Source organism: Dama dama, chromosome 27, assembly GCF_033118175.1.
Source record: "Dama dama isolate Ldn47 chromosome 27, ASM3311817v1, whole genome shotgun sequence".
NCBI lineage: Eukaryota > Metazoa > Chordata > Mammalia > Artiodactyla > Cervidae > Dama > Dama dama.
In genome coordinates this window covers 21807465-21824861 of record NC_083707.1, presented here as the reverse complement: position 1 = coordinate 21824861, position 17397 = coordinate 21807465, and the positions used below count along the sequence as shown (strand labels likewise).

Sequence of the window (17397 nt, the reverse complement as noted above, 5' to 3'; positions counted from 1 at the left end):
TGAGTCTTAGTGCTTAGTTGCTCAGTCCTGTCCAACTCTTTGCACCTCCAGCAACTGTAGTCTGCTCAGCTTCTCTGTCCATGAGATTTTCCAGGCAAGAATGCTGGGGTGGGTAGCCATTCCCTTCTCCAGGTGAATCTTCCCGACCCAGGGATTGAATCCAGCTCTTCTGCATTGCAGGCAGATTCTTTACCATCTGAGCCACCAGGGAAGCTCAGTTTAAAACATATAAATTCCTGCAATGACCAGTGTAGTCAAGCTTCAGAACAGTCCCATCTGCTGAAAACGCTCTTGTGCTGTCTCTTTCTAGTCACACCCTTAACCCACCTAGCCCCTGGTAACCAAGAATCTGTACTCATCACTATGGTTTTGTCTTTTCAAGAATGTTACATACATGGAGTCATATAGTGAGTAACCTTTAGAGAATGACTTCTTCCACTCAGCATGATTAATGCCTTTGAGATTCATCCAAGTTGCAGTTTGTATCTACAGGTGATCCCTTTTTGTTGCTGAGTATCATGAGTAGGGATGTACCACTGACTCTTCATCTATTTGCCCATTGAAGAATATTTAGCTTCATCCAGTTGCTGGCAGTTATGAATAGAGCTACTACAAATACTCAAGTACAAGTTTTAGTGTGATTTTTAGTTTGATTTTTCCAGGGTAAATGCAAATGGAATTGCTGGGTCACATGATAGCTCTGTGTTTAATCTTTTGAGGAACTGTAATTTGTCTTTTCATTCTCTTAACAGTGTCTTTCACAGAGAAAAAGTGTTTAATTTGAATGAAGGTTAATTTATCAACCCATTCTTTTTTGGTATCATGTCTTGGAGTTCACTGTGTAACCTGGATCACAAAGATTTTCTCCTGTGTTTCCTTCAAAAAGTTTTGTAGTGTTACCTTTATTTTGATATCTGTGATCCCTTTTGAGTTAACTTATCTAGAAGATAGTGTTATCTAGAAATTAATTTATCTAGTTAACTAGAAGTTATCTAGTTTTCTGGAGGTTAACTTATCTAGAAGGGCTTCCCTGGTGGCTCCGATGGTAAAGAATCTGCCTGCAATATAGGAGACCTGAGTTTGATCTCTGGGTCAAATAGACCTCCTGGAGGAGGAAATGACTACCTACTCTGGTATTCTTGCCTTGGGAGTTCCATAGACGGAGGAGCCTAGTGGCCTCGTCCATGGGATTGCAGAGAGTCAGACATGACTGAGCAGCTCACACTTTACCTAGAAGCTAGGTTTCAGTTGAGGTTCACTTTTTGCATATGGATTCCAGTTGGTCCAACACCATTTGTTGAAAACACTGTCATTTGTCTATTGACAGCCTTCACACCTTTGTCAGAATCACTGGGCCGTCTCTGCGTAGGCTATTTCTGGATGCCCTGTTTGGTCCCACTGATCTATGTATCTAACCTGCACTGCAGCCCATGCTACACTGTCTTAATGCAGCTTTGTGGTAGGTCTTTGTGACTCCTTCAAGGGCGTCCTTTTTCAGAATTATTTTGGATTGACTATTTTGGTCCTCTGCCTTGCCATATAATTTTTAAAAGCAGCATATCTATATCCACACAAAAAAAATCATACTATTTTGATTGGAATTGAGTTAAATTTATGTATCAGTTTTGGGAAGACTAACATCTTGACTATGTTGAGTCTCTCAGTCTCTGAACACAGTTTATCCCCTGTTTATTTAGTTCATCTTTGATCAGCATTTCTACTTTCCACAGGCAGATCCTACACATACTTTGTTAGATTCATCCCTAAGTATTTCATTGTAAACAGTGTTTTTAAAAAAATTTAGTTTGTAATCGCTCCTTAGTAATGTACAGAAATAAAATGGATTTTTTTGTGTGTGTATTGACCTTGTATCATGCAACGTTGTTTACTCACTAAGTTGTTTTGTCGATTCCTCAAAATTTTCTATGTGGACAATTATGCCATCTGTGATGGGGACAGTTTTATCTTTTCCTTTCCAATCTGTATGTATTTTTAAAATTTTATGTACCTTGATATGATTTCTACACAATGTTAAATAAGAATGGTGAGAGTGGACACCTTGTTTTGTTCCACATCTTAGAAGGAAAGCATTCTCCCTGTCACCATTAAGTATGAAATGAGTTGTGGGATTAACGTCACCTGTCAAGTGGGAAAAATTTCTTCTATTGTAGGTTGCTGAGTTTTTGGTTATGAATGGAAATTGAATCTTATCAAAATTTCTTTGCATCAATTGAAATGACTGTGTGAATTTTCTTGTTCACACTGTTAATCTGGTAGATTAATTGCATTGATTGATTTTTTTTGTATTGAGCCAACCTTGAGATTATTTTAAAATATATTGCTATATAAAATATAGCAATCGATTTATATATCTTAAAATATTGGAATTTAGTTATATACTCTAAAATATTTTGTTAAGGATTTTTTACATCTGGTTCATCAGGATATTGGTCTGGAGTTTTCTTGTATTATCTTTGTTGAGTTTTTTTATTGGGCTCATTCTAATCTCATAAAAAGGACTTGAGAATTGTTCCATCACCTATTTGAGTTCAAGCCACAAATTCTGACCTACCTTCCGCAGACTGTGGTCCCAGTTTCAGCTCAGTTTTCAAAGTCCAGTTAAGGTCTCAGAGCCTCTGACATGCAGTTGAAGGTCAGATTCACACATGAGCAGTTCAGGGAGAAGCTCAGAAGTTCTGAAACAGCTTTGTGCCCTTGCTTGGCAGGCTCTTCATTTTTCATGACCTCCCCATTGCTTTCCAGTTTTCTGGGGCCTTCCTTTTTAATAAAGCTGGGACTTTAGCTACCTCACTTTGCCATGCACTTGCTATCACTGTGCCCATGTCTGGGGTTAAGCCAAGTGAGGGGAGAGAAGAAAAGCAACAGGGGTTGGCCCCACCTCTTGGGGCCACAGCTCCACTGATTGGAGAGGAAGTTTCCCTTCATGTGAGTTTTTGGACCTGCCAACCCTGCTGCCACCACTCGGAGACCCTTTCCCACACCAGGAGAAAGAACTCGAAGGCTGCCCTGGAGCTGTCTGTCTGCCCCTGATACACTCTTCCAGACTTTGGGCTGCCTGATTCCAGGTTGGAGAATACCAGAGGGAGAATGGTCAACTCCTTACCAGTTCAGTTGAACTTTTAGTTCTGGTCTCTTTTCCCTCTGTCCACCTGCTACTGTTGATTTCTTTTACAGTCTTCAAATAGCTGCTCCCTGCCTACTGTCCAGGGTGTGTAGTTGCATTCTGTGGGACAGTGCATCTCTCCCAGAACTGGAACTCCTTCCCACACCTTATCCAGAGGTTTGCCATTGTTGAGCAGTAACTAAAGCTGCTTAGAATTAATGAATTAATGTAAATTACTGAAAAGTATGGTGCAATGTGTATTTCTTTGCTTTGATATTCTCATTTGTTAAATGAGAGAAAAATAATGACACCTTCTCTTTAATAATGTTGTATGTGCAGCGTCACATGATGGGAATTTTGACCTTCATTAAAAATGTAATCACTAAGGAATCTGAACTTATAAGACTCATAATCCTTCTGACACCTGTTTGTTTCCTCTGTTTTCCAAAATTGACTTTTAGCAGAAACAAATAGAAGCAGAAAGTGATACTCTTTCCATTAGTAGGTAAGTATTGCTCTTTGTAAGGACCATCATCCTTTTTTCCTTAATTAGACTTGAGTTTGATGTTAAAATGTTGTAATTTCTATATAAAACTTGAAATACATTTGAAATATTTAAAACAATTAAAATTATAGTATCACCTGTAGTACAAAAGTTAACCTGAGTTCTTTGGAAATGATTTATTTTTGTAAGATCTGAAATTAATCCATGAGAAGAAACATATGTTCTTAACATGTTTCACTTTATTTCTTAAGGAACAGGGAGCTGTTCTCTAATCTTTTATTGTTTCACCTTTCTCTCATCTCCCATCCCTTTCTTGCCTGGAATATTCTTCATGTACAAGACTCAGGAAATTTGGGAAAGTTGCTTATGAAACTGGAGATTTAAAGAGAGAGAGATGGAACGTTAAAACCATTGCATGTGAATTTAGATGCTACGTAGGGCTTCTCTGCTAGAAAGTTTATTTGTATATAGCGCCTGTTTATGATGAGAGCCCTGACAACAGAATCTCTCTCCTACCTGGCTGGAAAATTACCCTATGAATTTGGAAATGTCACAGGGTCCATCACTAAGAGTATACGATATCTTTCCATCTTTCCAGAAAATTCTAACCATGATTCCCACCGAAGAGGAGAAGCAGAAGATTCAGGAAGCACAGCTGGCCAACCCTGAGGTGCCCCTGGGCAGCGCAGAGCAGTTCCTCCTGACACTCTCCTCCATCAGCGAGCTCTCGGCACGGCTCCACCTCTGGGCATTCAAAATGGATTATGAAACTACAGAAAAGGTAAGCGCTTAGGAAGCAAGGCAGCCAGTCTTATGTCCCCAGGGTTGAGAAAGTCCATTTTTTTTAGTGGTGAACGTAATGAAGTGTTATTCCTGGACAGGGTTTGAAGGGTGAGTTGATGGTGATGGGGTCGTGTCTACATTGAGTGTCAAGCAGACTACCAGTGAGGGGTTATTCTAACCAACTAATAAAAATAAATGGAAAAAATAAATAAAATAAAAATCAGCTAAGCATGGTAAACAAATAAATAAATAAATAAAGTGTCTGCCTGACACCAGCCTCTGATACTTGACTGGTTAAAAAACAACAACTGTTAAATGTTTTTCTGACTCTATATGCTCAATGTAGAAAATGTAGACAATACAGAAAAGCACAATATGGATAGTGACTTGTAATCCTTCTATCTGATGATGGTCACCTCACTGCCATTGACTGTGGTAATTAGCAGGTCATGGGGTTCCTTTGAGAGAGGCTCTCAGTAGAAAACCTGAGATGGACAGATTGCAAGAGGTTGAAAGGAGAGTAGAAGGAAAGGGACTTTGATAGTGAAGGCAGGGAAGACTCATCTCAAATAGAAAGTAGAAGAAGGAGGTGTTCCCTCTGGTCTGGCATGAGGTATTTTTGCAGATTGAGCAGAAGGAATCAATGGAGAGAACAAGGGAGGGATGGACGGTGAGCTGGAGGTGACCTTGAGTGAGAAGTGCCCTGGGGAAGGTGGAGAGGCTGTGTGATCTTCTTCTTTCTGTAAAGGACAGAGCATGTTCCTTACTGAGGGCCACACAGGTAGCAGTGGGCTTAGGGTGTTTCAGGAGAAACTGCTGTGTTTGACTTCATTCCAGAATTGGACAAGGATGAAGTCTAGGGGGACTAAGGTAACTTGGTTGCAAAACCTGTCAGCATGTTCAGGTGATTTTCTGTAGCAAAGTGAGGTAACTTCCTGGAGAAAACAGGTCATCGAGTCAGTCTTGGCTGGGGACTGGTAGGGCCTGCTGAGCAGAAGTAAGGCTGCAAAGAATGAAGTCCAAGCTGCTGGCTTTGGGGTCCATGCTCGGGGAGAGCCTCAGTGAATACACTGAGGTGGGGGCCTGTTATGAAGCAGTAGGACAGAGGGAAGGAGAGACTGAGGCCATGAGGTTATAGGACAGGCTACATGTCTGAGAGAGTGGGAGTTAGGAAGGTGGTGGGAGTCATGAGGATTGTGGTCTTCTAGAAAGTAACCCAGGCCAAGAGGTGGCCAGCCACAGGGTGCCTAGAGGGGATGTTAGGAGACCTGGGCCCTGGGACAGTGATGCCAGTTTCCAGCGTCACCTGCCTGGGAGACAAAGAGGAAGACTGTGGTTCAGATGCTGAAGGAACATGTGAAGGATGAGTTCTGTAGGCATCAACCATAGTCAGGAGAGAACTTGGGAGACGGGCAGAAAAAGGGGAAGACACCTAGCCAAGCTCCTGTGGGCCACAGGGACCCACCTAGTCTCCACTGAAGCGACTCTGGGGCCAGACTTTCTCCTGTCACCATTCTGCTCTTTTCCATACCTGAAAGCTTGTGCCAATCACATGGGATTGCCTTATACTGGGAGGACTCCACTGGTTATGACCTTGTACAAAAATGTGAAAGAACAAAGTAAAGCCAAAGTGTACACTCTATCACCTTCTAATTTTTTTTTAATTGAAAGGAAGTGGCAGAACCACTTTTGGACCTGAAGGAAGGAATAGACCAGTTGGAGAACAATAAAACCTTGGGCTTTATCCTGTCTACTCTCTTAGCCATTGGGAACTTTCTAAATGGAACTAATGTAAGTCTCCCCATCCTTTTTCTTCTGCCTCCCTGGTCACAGAATCCCCGCCCTTCCCTTGCTGGTGGATCACTGATCTTCCGAGGCACGGTTGAACAGTTTTCACTGGTGTTGTTTTTTGGTGAAAATTTAGAGGTTTTGTCCTTAAAATATCAGGGCTTATTTATTCAAGCCTGTATCTTGCTACAAATAAGAAAATGTAAAAAAATAAGCACATTATTCCTTAGGAAGCTTGGCTCCTGTCACAGTTGACTTTGGAAATATTTTCTTCTACAGTTTTTTTCTTTTTCTTTTTCTCCCTGAGCTTATCACTTAAATATTTGTACTCATACACATTATAAACACACTTAAACAAAAAACCGGCCTGTCTTTAGCCAGGAAGTAGAAAATCCCCAGCAGGGAAGGGTTTAGGAAGTTGTGGCTGCCTACATGGCAGGAACCCCACGCCCAGCACCCTGATTTAGCAGCAGAGCCCTGGCCCATGGCTGACGGCCATGATCAGGAAGGGCTGGAGGCTCATTTCTCTATCAGGGTGGCTGGTGCTTGTGTGGTCTGCTAAGGCTGTTGGATCATGTGGCCTGAGATGCTTCAGTCCTAAAGGAACTAAATATTGGGCTCCTCCAAGAGGGTGTTAATTCTAACCATTTGTACCTTTCGACCAGCCTGCATAACACTTGTTCTCCACATCCTCTCCAGCACTTATTGTTTGTAAATTTTTTTGATGAGGGCAAACATAGAGAACAGCAAGGGAAGAAGGGGGTGGGACAAATAGAGAGAGTAGCTTTTATTTATTTATTTATTTTTTATTTATTTATTTATTTTTGTGGTATAGAGTAGATTTTTATTTTATTTTGTTTTTTTTTTTTGAAACCTGTCAAGTTTATTGTATTTTTTTTTCCTTTTTTTTTTTTTTTTTTTGGGTTTTGTCATACATTGATATGAATCAGCCATAGATTTACACGTATTCCCCATCCCGATCCCCCCTCCCACCTCCCTCTCCACCCGATTCCTCTGGGTCTTCCCAGTGCACCAGGCCCGAGCACTTGTCTCATGCATCCCACCTGGGCTGGTGTTGCCATATGTAAAACGGATAACTAGTGGGAAGTGGCTATATAACACAGGGAGCTCAAGTTGGTTGCTCTGTGACGACCTAGAGGGGTGGGATGGGGTGCGGGGGTGGGAGGGCGGTTCAGAGGGAGGGGCATATGTCTACTTAAGGCTGATTCACATTGTTGTATGGCAGAAACCAAAACAACATTGTAAAGCAATTATCCTCCAACTAAAAACAGAAAAAAAACACTTGTTCTTCCATTCTTTTATGTTATGTTCCCCAAATAGGCCAAAGCGTTTGAGTTAAGCTACCTCGAGAAGGTTCCAGAAGTCAAAGACACGGTGCACAAGCAGTCACTTCTCCACCACGTGTGCACCATGGTGGTGGAAAACTTCCCGGACAGCTCAGATCTGTACTCGGAGATCGGGGCCGTCACCAGGTCAGCCAAGGTATGTGTGGGGCACGGAGGAGCGGGCAGGGCCCCTCTCCCCCAGAGCTGGGGGTTTGCACCCGCCATCTCTACAGAGCGCAGGCTCTATGAAGTGAAATGCCCCTGTGCTGCTTGCAGCCCCTGCTCTAGAGTTTGTGAATAAAACTCGTCTCCTGCCGTTTCTGATTGACTTTTGAGATCATTTTCCCATCTCTGGTTCTCTGTCAGATTCTTTCCTGCTGAGGTATGTGAGGCAAGCCTGCCGTTCCCAGTCAGTCCTAACCCCACACCCCCTGGTCAGCTGCCATACTCACCAGGCTGGCTTCTCCAGAGCAGAGAAACCACCTGGCTGGTTTTAGGTGACAAAAATGTCCAAAAGATGCAATTTGGCTCCCCCTGAAACTTCCATAGGGCCCTGCAGTGAGGTGTGGAGCCAGGAAACTAAGGGTATGCCTGGCCCCCTGCCCCCTCACAGATTGGCCATGCCTGTGATCTTACACCGAGGGAAGTTTTATGGGGCTGTAAACAGTGTATAGCATTGGCCCCTTAGCTGCAGTCTCTTAAGCTTGCTGCTGCTGCTGCTAAGTCGCTTCAGTCGTGTCTGACTCTGTGCGACTCCCTAGACTGCAGCCCACCAGGCTCCCCTGTCCCTGGGATTCTCCAGGCAAGAACACTAGAGTGGGTTGCCATTTCCTTCTACAGTGCATGAAAGTGAAAAGTGAAAGTGAAGTCGCTCAGTCGTATCCGACTCTTAGACCCCATGGACTGCAGCCTGCCAGGTTAAAATCATGAACTTTGGTTTAGTCGTGAGAGCTGGACAGCCAGCTGCCCCCACTGCAGGAGCATCATTGCAGCCAAATAACCACAGAGGGATCCCAAAACACAGCAGAGCTGGGGGACGTGAGGGTCTTAGAAGCAACAGGGAACTCACGGGGAGGGCTGTCAGTAGGACATAGGAGCCAGGCCCGTGTGGGAAAACTCCCAGAAATACAACCTGGTCGAACTGCATTTAGTTCTGGGACTCACTGGAGTCTAGTATGGTTGTAGGAGGGCTTCCCAGGTGGCTCAGTGGGTGAAGAATCTGCCTGCAATATAGGAGACACTAGACATGTATGTGAGTTCAATCCCAGCATCAAGAGGATCTCCTGGAGAAGGAAATGGCAACCCACTCCAGTGTTCTTGCTTGGAGAGTCCCATGGACAGAGGAGCCTGGTGGGCCACAGTCCATGGGGTCACAAAGAGTCGGACATGACCGAAGCGTCAGCATGCACACATGATTGTAGGAGAGGCTGTGGTGGGCAGGAAGGGGGAAAGGCTTTGCTAAGTTCCCCTTCAGGGAGCTCTCCTCTCTCTGTCTTCCCCAACAGAGCTGGGTCTTGGGGACCTGCTGCCTGGGACCCTCCTTCACCTTCCTCTAGCTGGCAGCCGCCAGATGCAGTGAGCAGTGGGCCCTGAGCCAGCGTGATGGGTGGTCCTGCCTTGAAGCAGAAACAGGCTTGACCAGCAGTCCTGCAACTCTGAGAGTAGACAGACTTTTCTATTTCATAGGCACTCTTACCATATTTACTCTGTGCCAAGCCCTGTTCTGAAATCTTTAGAAATACTACTTTACTATTCTAACCAAGGCAAAAAGCCCCTCTGAATGTCCCAACAGGAGTCTTCTCGTTGCTGCTCTGCCATCCCCCCATGAACACCTTCTTAGAAGACAGTTTGTTAGGAGTAATTCTTGAGATGAAGTCTTCCTGGCCTCTGGATCCCATTTCAAGAATAAGTCATCTTTTTACATCTAGTCCTTTGTTCTTTCCAGGGCCTTCTACTGGGTGGACTCTGCTTGTGCTGGCCCTGGCTTAGGGCCCATGAACCAGGCTTGTCCCCCCATTTCAGGCCTTTCCTTGTTTAAAACCTGACTACACAAGCCAGAACTGTGGGTTGCTTCTCCCTGCTAACCTTGGCAGTTATGAAGGATGACTATTGACCCAAGTCAATAATCATGTGACTTCAAACAGGAGGCCAAGAGGGCCCCTACCACCACTTCTTAGCTTTTACTCTCGACGTTGGGAGACATTGAGGGGCACCTTCTGTGTAGACAGGTACACAACCTACATCAGGGATTCCCCAGCCACATTCATTCCATCCCCTGACGTGTTACTTTGGGGGTCATCATTGCAACCCCCCAAGGAGTGGGTAACGCTAGTGTCTAGAGGAAAACTTTGTCCCACCAGGAGTTGGGGGGAAGTGAGTGGAGGTGGGCACAGCTCTGGCTGCTCCTAGAGAGGCTGAGGTGGGGCGGGGGGTGTGCCTCACAGGCTTGTGCAGTGCTGACAAGTCAGGTTAGCTTTCAAAGAGAAATCGTGACAAGTGGTCACTGACCTGACCCCACAGCTCCAGAAGTGAAGGCAGGTGACCGTGCAGGCTCTCCCTTGTATTAGTTATCTACAGCTGTGTAACAAATAACCCCAAAAGCTAATGGCTTAGGATAATGTATTAGTTTCTTAGGGTTGTTGTGACAAAGCATGACAAACTAGGTGACTTAGAAAAACAGAAATAATTTGTCCCACCCTTCTGGAGTCCAGAAATCTGAGATCAAGTTGTTGGCAGGGTTAAGTTCCTCTTGAAAGAGAAATTTGTGCCATATCTCCCTCCTGGCTTCTGATGGTTTTGCTGGAAATCACCCCAGCCTCTTCCTTCACCTTCACATGATGTTCTCCTTGTGTGTCTGCATCCAGATTTCCACTTCTTGTAAGGATACCAGTCATATTGGACTAGTGGTCCACCCTACTCCAGTGTGACCTCATCCTAATTCAGTTAATTACATCTGTAATGACCCTATTTCCTAATCAAGTCACATTCTGATATACTGGGGCTTGGGACTTCAACATATGAATCTTGGTGTGACACATTTCAACCCATAATAGACAGGAAGAAACATTTCATGAATGGTTCTGTCTCAGATTCTCTTCTGGAGTTTCAGTCAACATTTCAGCTGAGGCTGCCATCATCTGAAAGCTCAACTGGGGCCGGAGAAGTTCTCCCCATGGTGGTTCACCCCCCTGCTGGTTCTTAGAGAGGAGACTCCGTTCCCTCCTACGTGGGCTTCCCCCATCCTTGAGTGTCCTCATGACATAGCAGATGGTCTTTCCCAAAGTATGTGATCTGGGATAGAGCACATAGAGCTCCATGCAGATGCTCATCCCTTTTGATGACCCAGCTTTTACCTTCTCTTCATTAGGACCAAGTCACTACAGCTGGCTCACATTCAAAGGGAAGGATTGTTGGCTTTGCATTTTGAAGGTGTGAGTGTCTCAGAATCTGGCGCACTGTGTGTTTTCCCCATGCTGTCCCTTCTGCAGCCCCGGCTCTTGTCCCTGAGTTGCCCTGCCCCAGCCCAGACTCACGTGATAAGATCTGACTGCCTCCCAGCACAGCTCTCTGCCCTCTTACACACAGAAAGTGACCCATATGGGGCTCTTGTCAGGAGAGGGCTTCCTGGCGATGACCCTGCTTGCAACAGAAGACCAGGCCAGCTGTCTCCCCAGGGCGGAATATTTTAGGGACAAACCTAGGCTTTTAAGACCTGATGGTTACGAACTTAGACTCTGGAGCCAGAGATATTTGGGTTCAAATCCCAGCTCCACCACCTCCCAGCTATGTGGCCTCCCGAAAGTTCCTTAACATTTCTGTGCAAGAGTTTCTCCTCCAGGAAATGGGGCCAGTGATAGGATCTGAGGCCATGAAGTAGTGTGAAGACTCAGATCACGGTGGTGCCATCAGCGCAGCAGGCAGCCAGCTGAGGCAGCCCTGCAGCTCTTCCTCAAAAGATGCTGCATTAATGTCCCTCTTCAAACACCTTTTGGTCAGAGGCTCCCCACCTGCTTTCCACTGGCAGTGAGGTTGCTTTCCCTGCCTTTAAAGGCTCACACTGGAGTCTCTTCCTTGAAAACTCTCTCTCACGTCATGGTGTCCGTTCACCCACTCTGTGCCCACTGCAGTGCTGGACAGGCATCACCTGTTAGACCAAGGACTCAGTACATTCTGAGCTGAACAGAAGTTATTAAATTTATTAAAGTTACTAAAAATATTGTGACTCAAAGTCGCCGCCAGGTGCAAATGATTAGACAGGTTACAACGGACTTCAAAACTCCTAGACTTCTTCGATAGTACGTGTTGATCCCAGGTCATCTGGATCCCTTTTTAGACTTACACTTTGAACTAGTCAGTCCTACTTTTCTAAGGCTGCATTTCTTTTTCTTTCAGTAACATGTCAGATTTTTTTTTTCAGCTCCACTGTATCATAGGAAAATGTAGCCTTCTCTAATCTGGATACCAAATGCCTTTGTTTTCAGGCAAATGATTTTTCTCAATGTCCCATACCCCCGAGTGCTTACCCGAGTCCCCAGCCTCTGCCTAAACTTGCTTTCTGTTTTTGGCACCTGTAGCACCCAAGAAATTCATGACGTGTGGTGTCTTGCCTGACCCCCTGGACATCCCCTTTGCTCAGCACATCTTTATCCTGTCTCGTGACACATCTTCTCACAGGATCAGCCTTTCTTGACTTGGCCTCCTCCATTATCTATCTCAGGGTGGGGCTGGAGGTCTGAGGTCACTCCAGCCAGTCCTTATGGGCACTCACCTCCAGGCCCTGCTCTCGTGAGCACAGTCACAGCATCTGAGCAATGGCAGCTCACCTCGCCACAGTTTCTCTTTCTCCTCCTGACCCTCATTTGCTGGTCCCTCGTCCTTTCCCTCCATCTCTCAGTCTCCATCCACCTCTGTCGCCTCCCTCTAGCTCACTGGTCTGTCTAGTTCTCCCTCCCCCCTCCTAGTCTTCTCAATGTCTTTCCTCTCTCTCACCTCTCCCTCCATTAAATATCCTTCAGTGTATTTACTTCATGGATAACTCTCTGGTTCCCATAATTTTTAGACTAGAAATTCCATCAAAACATTCCTTTAGAAAGCCTCATCTCAGTTCACTTCAGTCAATACCAACTGGTCCCACTTCCCCGAAGAGCAAAATGAATGCTCTATCACATCTGTTCTGTGCACACATGGTTTGCATCTGCTAACAGATGGGGGTGGACCACACACTCTGAGTCTCACCCAGACACCGAGGCCTGGTGGGTCGTGTACATCCTCAGAGCTCTGTGGTCACCTGTCTGTACAATGTGCCTCCTGTGGAACAGCAAGCTGGTCTCTTTCTGCATTGATCTTTCTGCATTGGCATGCACTAGCTTCTCCCTGAGTGTTGTTTGAATGAGGGAATGAATGGATAAATAATTTGTCACACAGTGTAAAAGTGATCATGGTGAAGAGAAGCTGGCTGCCCCTTAACTGGCCCCAACATATTAAGACCATCCATGTCTGAGTTTGGTGAATTCCTCCAACCTCAAGTGAAATATCTAAAGAATAAGAGAGCTCTGAAAAATTTTATGAGACATCTGCTCAGTTCGTCTTGTACTAGGGTTCATTGATATCATGTTTTAATTTACAGTTCCCAAAGACTTTCTTAAGATTTCTTTCCAAATATGGCAAAAAAAAAAATGACACTTGTGTTCAGTTCATTTGGAGAAGTTTTATCACTAAATAATGTGATGTAGAGATAATGACAAATACACATGTGGATAATTTTTAGGCCATAAATATGTTTGTATTTCAAGATGTAAATTGGGTTCTGATGTTTGTTTCTTCCCGGAGGCAGTTTGGTTTCCTGGGTCAGGTGGATGTCCGGTTATTTCAGCACATTTGTACTGTTCTCTCTCTGATTTTCAGGTTGACTTTGATCAACTTCAGGATAATTTATGTCAGATGGAAAGACGATGCAAAGCTTCATGGGATCACCTCAAGGCAATTGCAAAACATGAAATGAAACCAGTTTTAAAACAGCGAATGTCAGAGTTCCTAAAAGACTGTGCAGAGCGAATTATAATTTTAAAAATTGTCCACAGAAGAATAATTAACAGGTGAGTGAATTGAGGAGTTCATGCAAATATCAGTAAAATGGCATGTTGAAAATATTCTGCAAAACAAGATGTACACATACAAACATTATACTGAGTATTCTTGGTTCATAGCATTGTACCTTTGATGGACAGTCCACTTAATTTTTCTTACACACACACATGGCAGTAATGCCATTGAATCTTGGAAGAAATCTCAGAGATAATATCATCCAAAAGTCCTACTCGATCAGGAATTGGATTTGTAAGATCTCTGGCAAGTTGGCCCCTGCGTCTCTGCACCTAACTGAGCAATTCTGCCTATAGAGAGTACACAGCCTTGCAAGGCAGCTTGACTTATTAGGAAAATCCCTTCTTCATGTTGTCCACAGTCTGCCTTCCGAGACCTTTCACTCCTGGATTCTCCGATGGCTGCTCTGTATTGAGCCTGCCTGGAGGCGGACCACACCCCACAATGGGCGTCATCCTCTAGACCAGCCTTCCTCAGAGTCCCAGGGTCCACGAGGCCCCGGGGAGACACAGCGGTGACGTGGCAGGCCTTGCTTTCTACAGGGAGGCTGGTGAGGGTCTAGGGCGGCTCCACGGTGGTCCAGAGCTGTCTTCCCTGTACGTGGTAGCAGCATCGGGATGGGGTGTCCCAGCTCCCCAGGTCAGGCCATTTCCTACCAGGCACCCCCCACTTTGTTCTCCTTTGTCTTGTCGCAGAACGTGGCTGGAGGCCCCTCACGCTGGCCTCTGGAGTCTGAGTGCTCTGTCCTGGGCCTCGCCCCGTGGTGACCAGATGTGCAGGCCTGCAGGCCGTGGTTTCCCTGGAGCAGGTGCTCTGCCAATAGACCTATTGAAACAGGCCTCACTGCAGCTCTGTGAAGGCAGGCCTCCCTCGGGGCGTCTAAACTGCAGGCCTTCCGCAGAGACCTGCACTTCAAGTTCACTCCCACTCCTGTGCTTGAGTACTTTATTACTGTCTCCAACAAACATGTGGCATGTTCGCTTACCCTTGTACATTTCACATTTTAAAAAATCTTTTCTCTTTTCCTTCCCTCCCTTCTCTGTCTTTCCTTCTTTCCCTCCTTCATAGGCACCCACACTGAATTTTTAAAAACCTCCTTTTCCTGTCTGCCTGTGAACCCTCTCCCAGTGTGTATCATGTACTGTTTGGGTAATCATACATCCTGGGCCTTGATCCAGGCTTTTTTGGTGGGCAGGGGTAGTCTCTAAGTGTTAGACCGGACAAGAACAGGGGACAGAATCTTCCCTCCAGGTTGACAACTATCTGTTACTCAGTACTTTTGGAATTTAGTTGTTCAGCTGTAAGTCTCTCTCCCTGGACTTCATCTGGACCTCACAGCTGCCCTCCGGGTAGGAGGGTCTTATCAGAGGTTTTGTCAGATTTCTTACTGAAAGCAAAGTACACTCTGCTTTTAACATGGTTAAAGAGGGGAGGCAGAGAATGTAAGCGGCTTTGGCCCTCCATGCTTTGTGTGATACAAGCAATTTCCAACTTAAAATGACTCAAATAAACAAATAGTTTCCATTTGGAATGTCAGGAAACTGGAGCAGTTTTATGAAAGTCTTGTAAAGCTATTATGCCTGGTCACAGTAACCATCTTATCCCAGAAAGTTTAAAACTCTGTTTTGCTGATACATCTGTTCCCTAAGCTATTGTGTATGTCTGTGTGTTTATGTGTGTGTGTATGTATATATATACATGTGTGAATATATATATATTGCATGTGCAAAATGTATATAATGCATATAACATTTGCTCTGATTGCCTATTCTTCCTGGTAAGCTGGTTGCCCAGCTGTTGCTTGCTCTTGTGTGACCTGGATCCCGGAGGCTCATTATTGGACACCCATTTGGCCTCCCCCTCTTTTCTAGCTCCCATGGAGCTAATGGGGCAGGTGCTTCCACCTCCCTTTCCTGTCTGATGACACTCCCCCACCCCCACTTAGTGACTCCAATGGCCCCTTTTAATAAAGGGGCAGAAAGAAGAACTTAGGCAGTTCTCTTAAGGCAAAACCTGACTTTCAAGCCGTTGCCTAAGAACATCTTGTTCGGGAGGTCTGAATCGACAGGCTAACCTGCCCTTTTTGCTGCTGTAGTGACAGGCATCCCCAAATCTGTGGGTGTGCAAACCCCTGGCCAAGTCCCAGAGTCACTGGCTACAGTTACACCACAGCAGGCCCTGCAGAGGGGGCCAGGTGAGAGTTGGGAGGAAGGCTTTCCTGGGAGGCCTGGAGAGCCACAGCATTCTCTGGGGAAAGGCAGGTGGAAAACAAGTGAACACCCACACTGGCTTCCCGGTGCCCCCAGATCCACCCCTCCCCACCCTCAGCCAGACACCCCACTCATGGACACACGTGAGGGAAACGGTGGAGGGTGGAAATGGTCAGAGATGTTTGGCTCGTGCCTCGGGACACTGATGAGAGCAACTAGTGCCTCTGCAACCTTTAGACTTTCTTGCCATGTGTCCTGAAAGTTACAAACTTAACAAAAATCCCTCAAACCACTGTGATGGGGTGGGTGGGAGGGAGGCTCAAGGGGGAGGGGATGTATGTGCACATAGAACGGATTCATACAGTTTACAACAGAAGCTAACACAACATTGAAAAGCAGTTGTACTCCAGTTAAAAAAAAAATTCCCTAAAATGTTTTATTCCCTTAAAGATACACCCATTTTGCTCTTCTGTAGGAAGGCCACAGTCTTTCCTCTCAAATGGACATCTGAGTCTTTTTTCAAGCGTGCGATGTACTTACTTCTCTGTTTGCACAGTGTATATTTGAATCATATCTCCAATTTATATGTTAAGATTGGATCCCCTCTAGATAAAAATAATGTTCTAAAAAGTGGAGGATAAGGAAGCTTGGGTTGTATTTATGTATGAAAGAGGACTCAGCTGTGGTCTGATTGGTTCTCCCTTGATTCATCTTACATATATTTGTATATTATAGTATCCTATCCTAATGCATATAACATCACATCATATCTCCAGGGAACAATGTCAGGTAGTAATAAGAGCCAGGAAGAAAAATTAAAGAGTATAAAGGATACAGGGAGTGGCCAGGAGGTCCTGTTCTACATGGGTGGTTGCGGGAGGCTTCTCAGAGGAGGTGGTATTCGGACAGAAACTTGAGGGATAAGAGAGAGCAATCCAGGCTGCTGTCTGTGGCAGGGATGCTCTGGGCTTAGGGAAGAACTGGCCCCGGATGCCTTGTCAGGGCCTGTGGTCCTCCCAGTGGAGTGACTGCCTGCCCCTCCTCACAGGCGTTGCAAACTCTCAGCTGTGTCCCCTGAGGGTCCCCTTCACACCACATGGGGGGCCTGAGGTGGGCTTGTGCAAAGAATCACGAGGCGTCAAGTGTTACTGGTGTCCTAGGCAGTGAGGTCAGAGAGGTCGTGGGGCGGGTTTTGAGTGAGACACCACATCTTGTTTATTCATCTGTTGATGGACACTTGGATTGTTTCCACTTTGGGGCTGTCACGAATAGTGCTGTCATGGGATTGTGTAGGTTTTGTGTGGACCCATAGTTTCATTCCTTTTGAGTAAATGTGTAGGAATGAAGGGGCTTCCCAGGTGGCACTAGTGGTAAAAAAAAAAAAAAAACCCTCCTGCCAATGCAGGAGACTTAAGAGACATGGATTTGATCACTGGGTCAGGAAGATCCCCTGGAGGAGGGCACGGCAACCCACTCCAGTGTTCTTGCCTGGAGAATCCTGTGGACAGAGGAGCCTGGTGGGCTACGGTCCATGGGGTC

General features: G+C 45.4%; 1 protein-coding gene across 2 annotated transcripts in view; it reads left to right on the top strand.

The window, feature by feature from the left end:
- Positions 1 to 17397, top strand: part of FHOD3 (formin homology 2 domain containing 3) — a 518587-nt gene that overhangs the window by 470326 nt on the left and 30864 nt on the right. For both annotated transcript variants that reach the window (XM_061130778.1, XM_061130777.1), the window contains 4 exons: positions 4228 to 4410; positions 6084 to 6203; positions 7542 to 7703; positions 13451 to 13641. In XM_061130778.1, coding sequence (XP_060986761.1) covers positions 4228 to 4410; positions 6084 to 6203; positions 7542 to 7703; positions 13451 to 13641 — 656 coding nt within the window. The remainder of the gene's footprint in view (positions 1 to 4227; positions 4411 to 6083; positions 6204 to 7541; positions 7704 to 13450; positions 13642 to 17397) is intronic.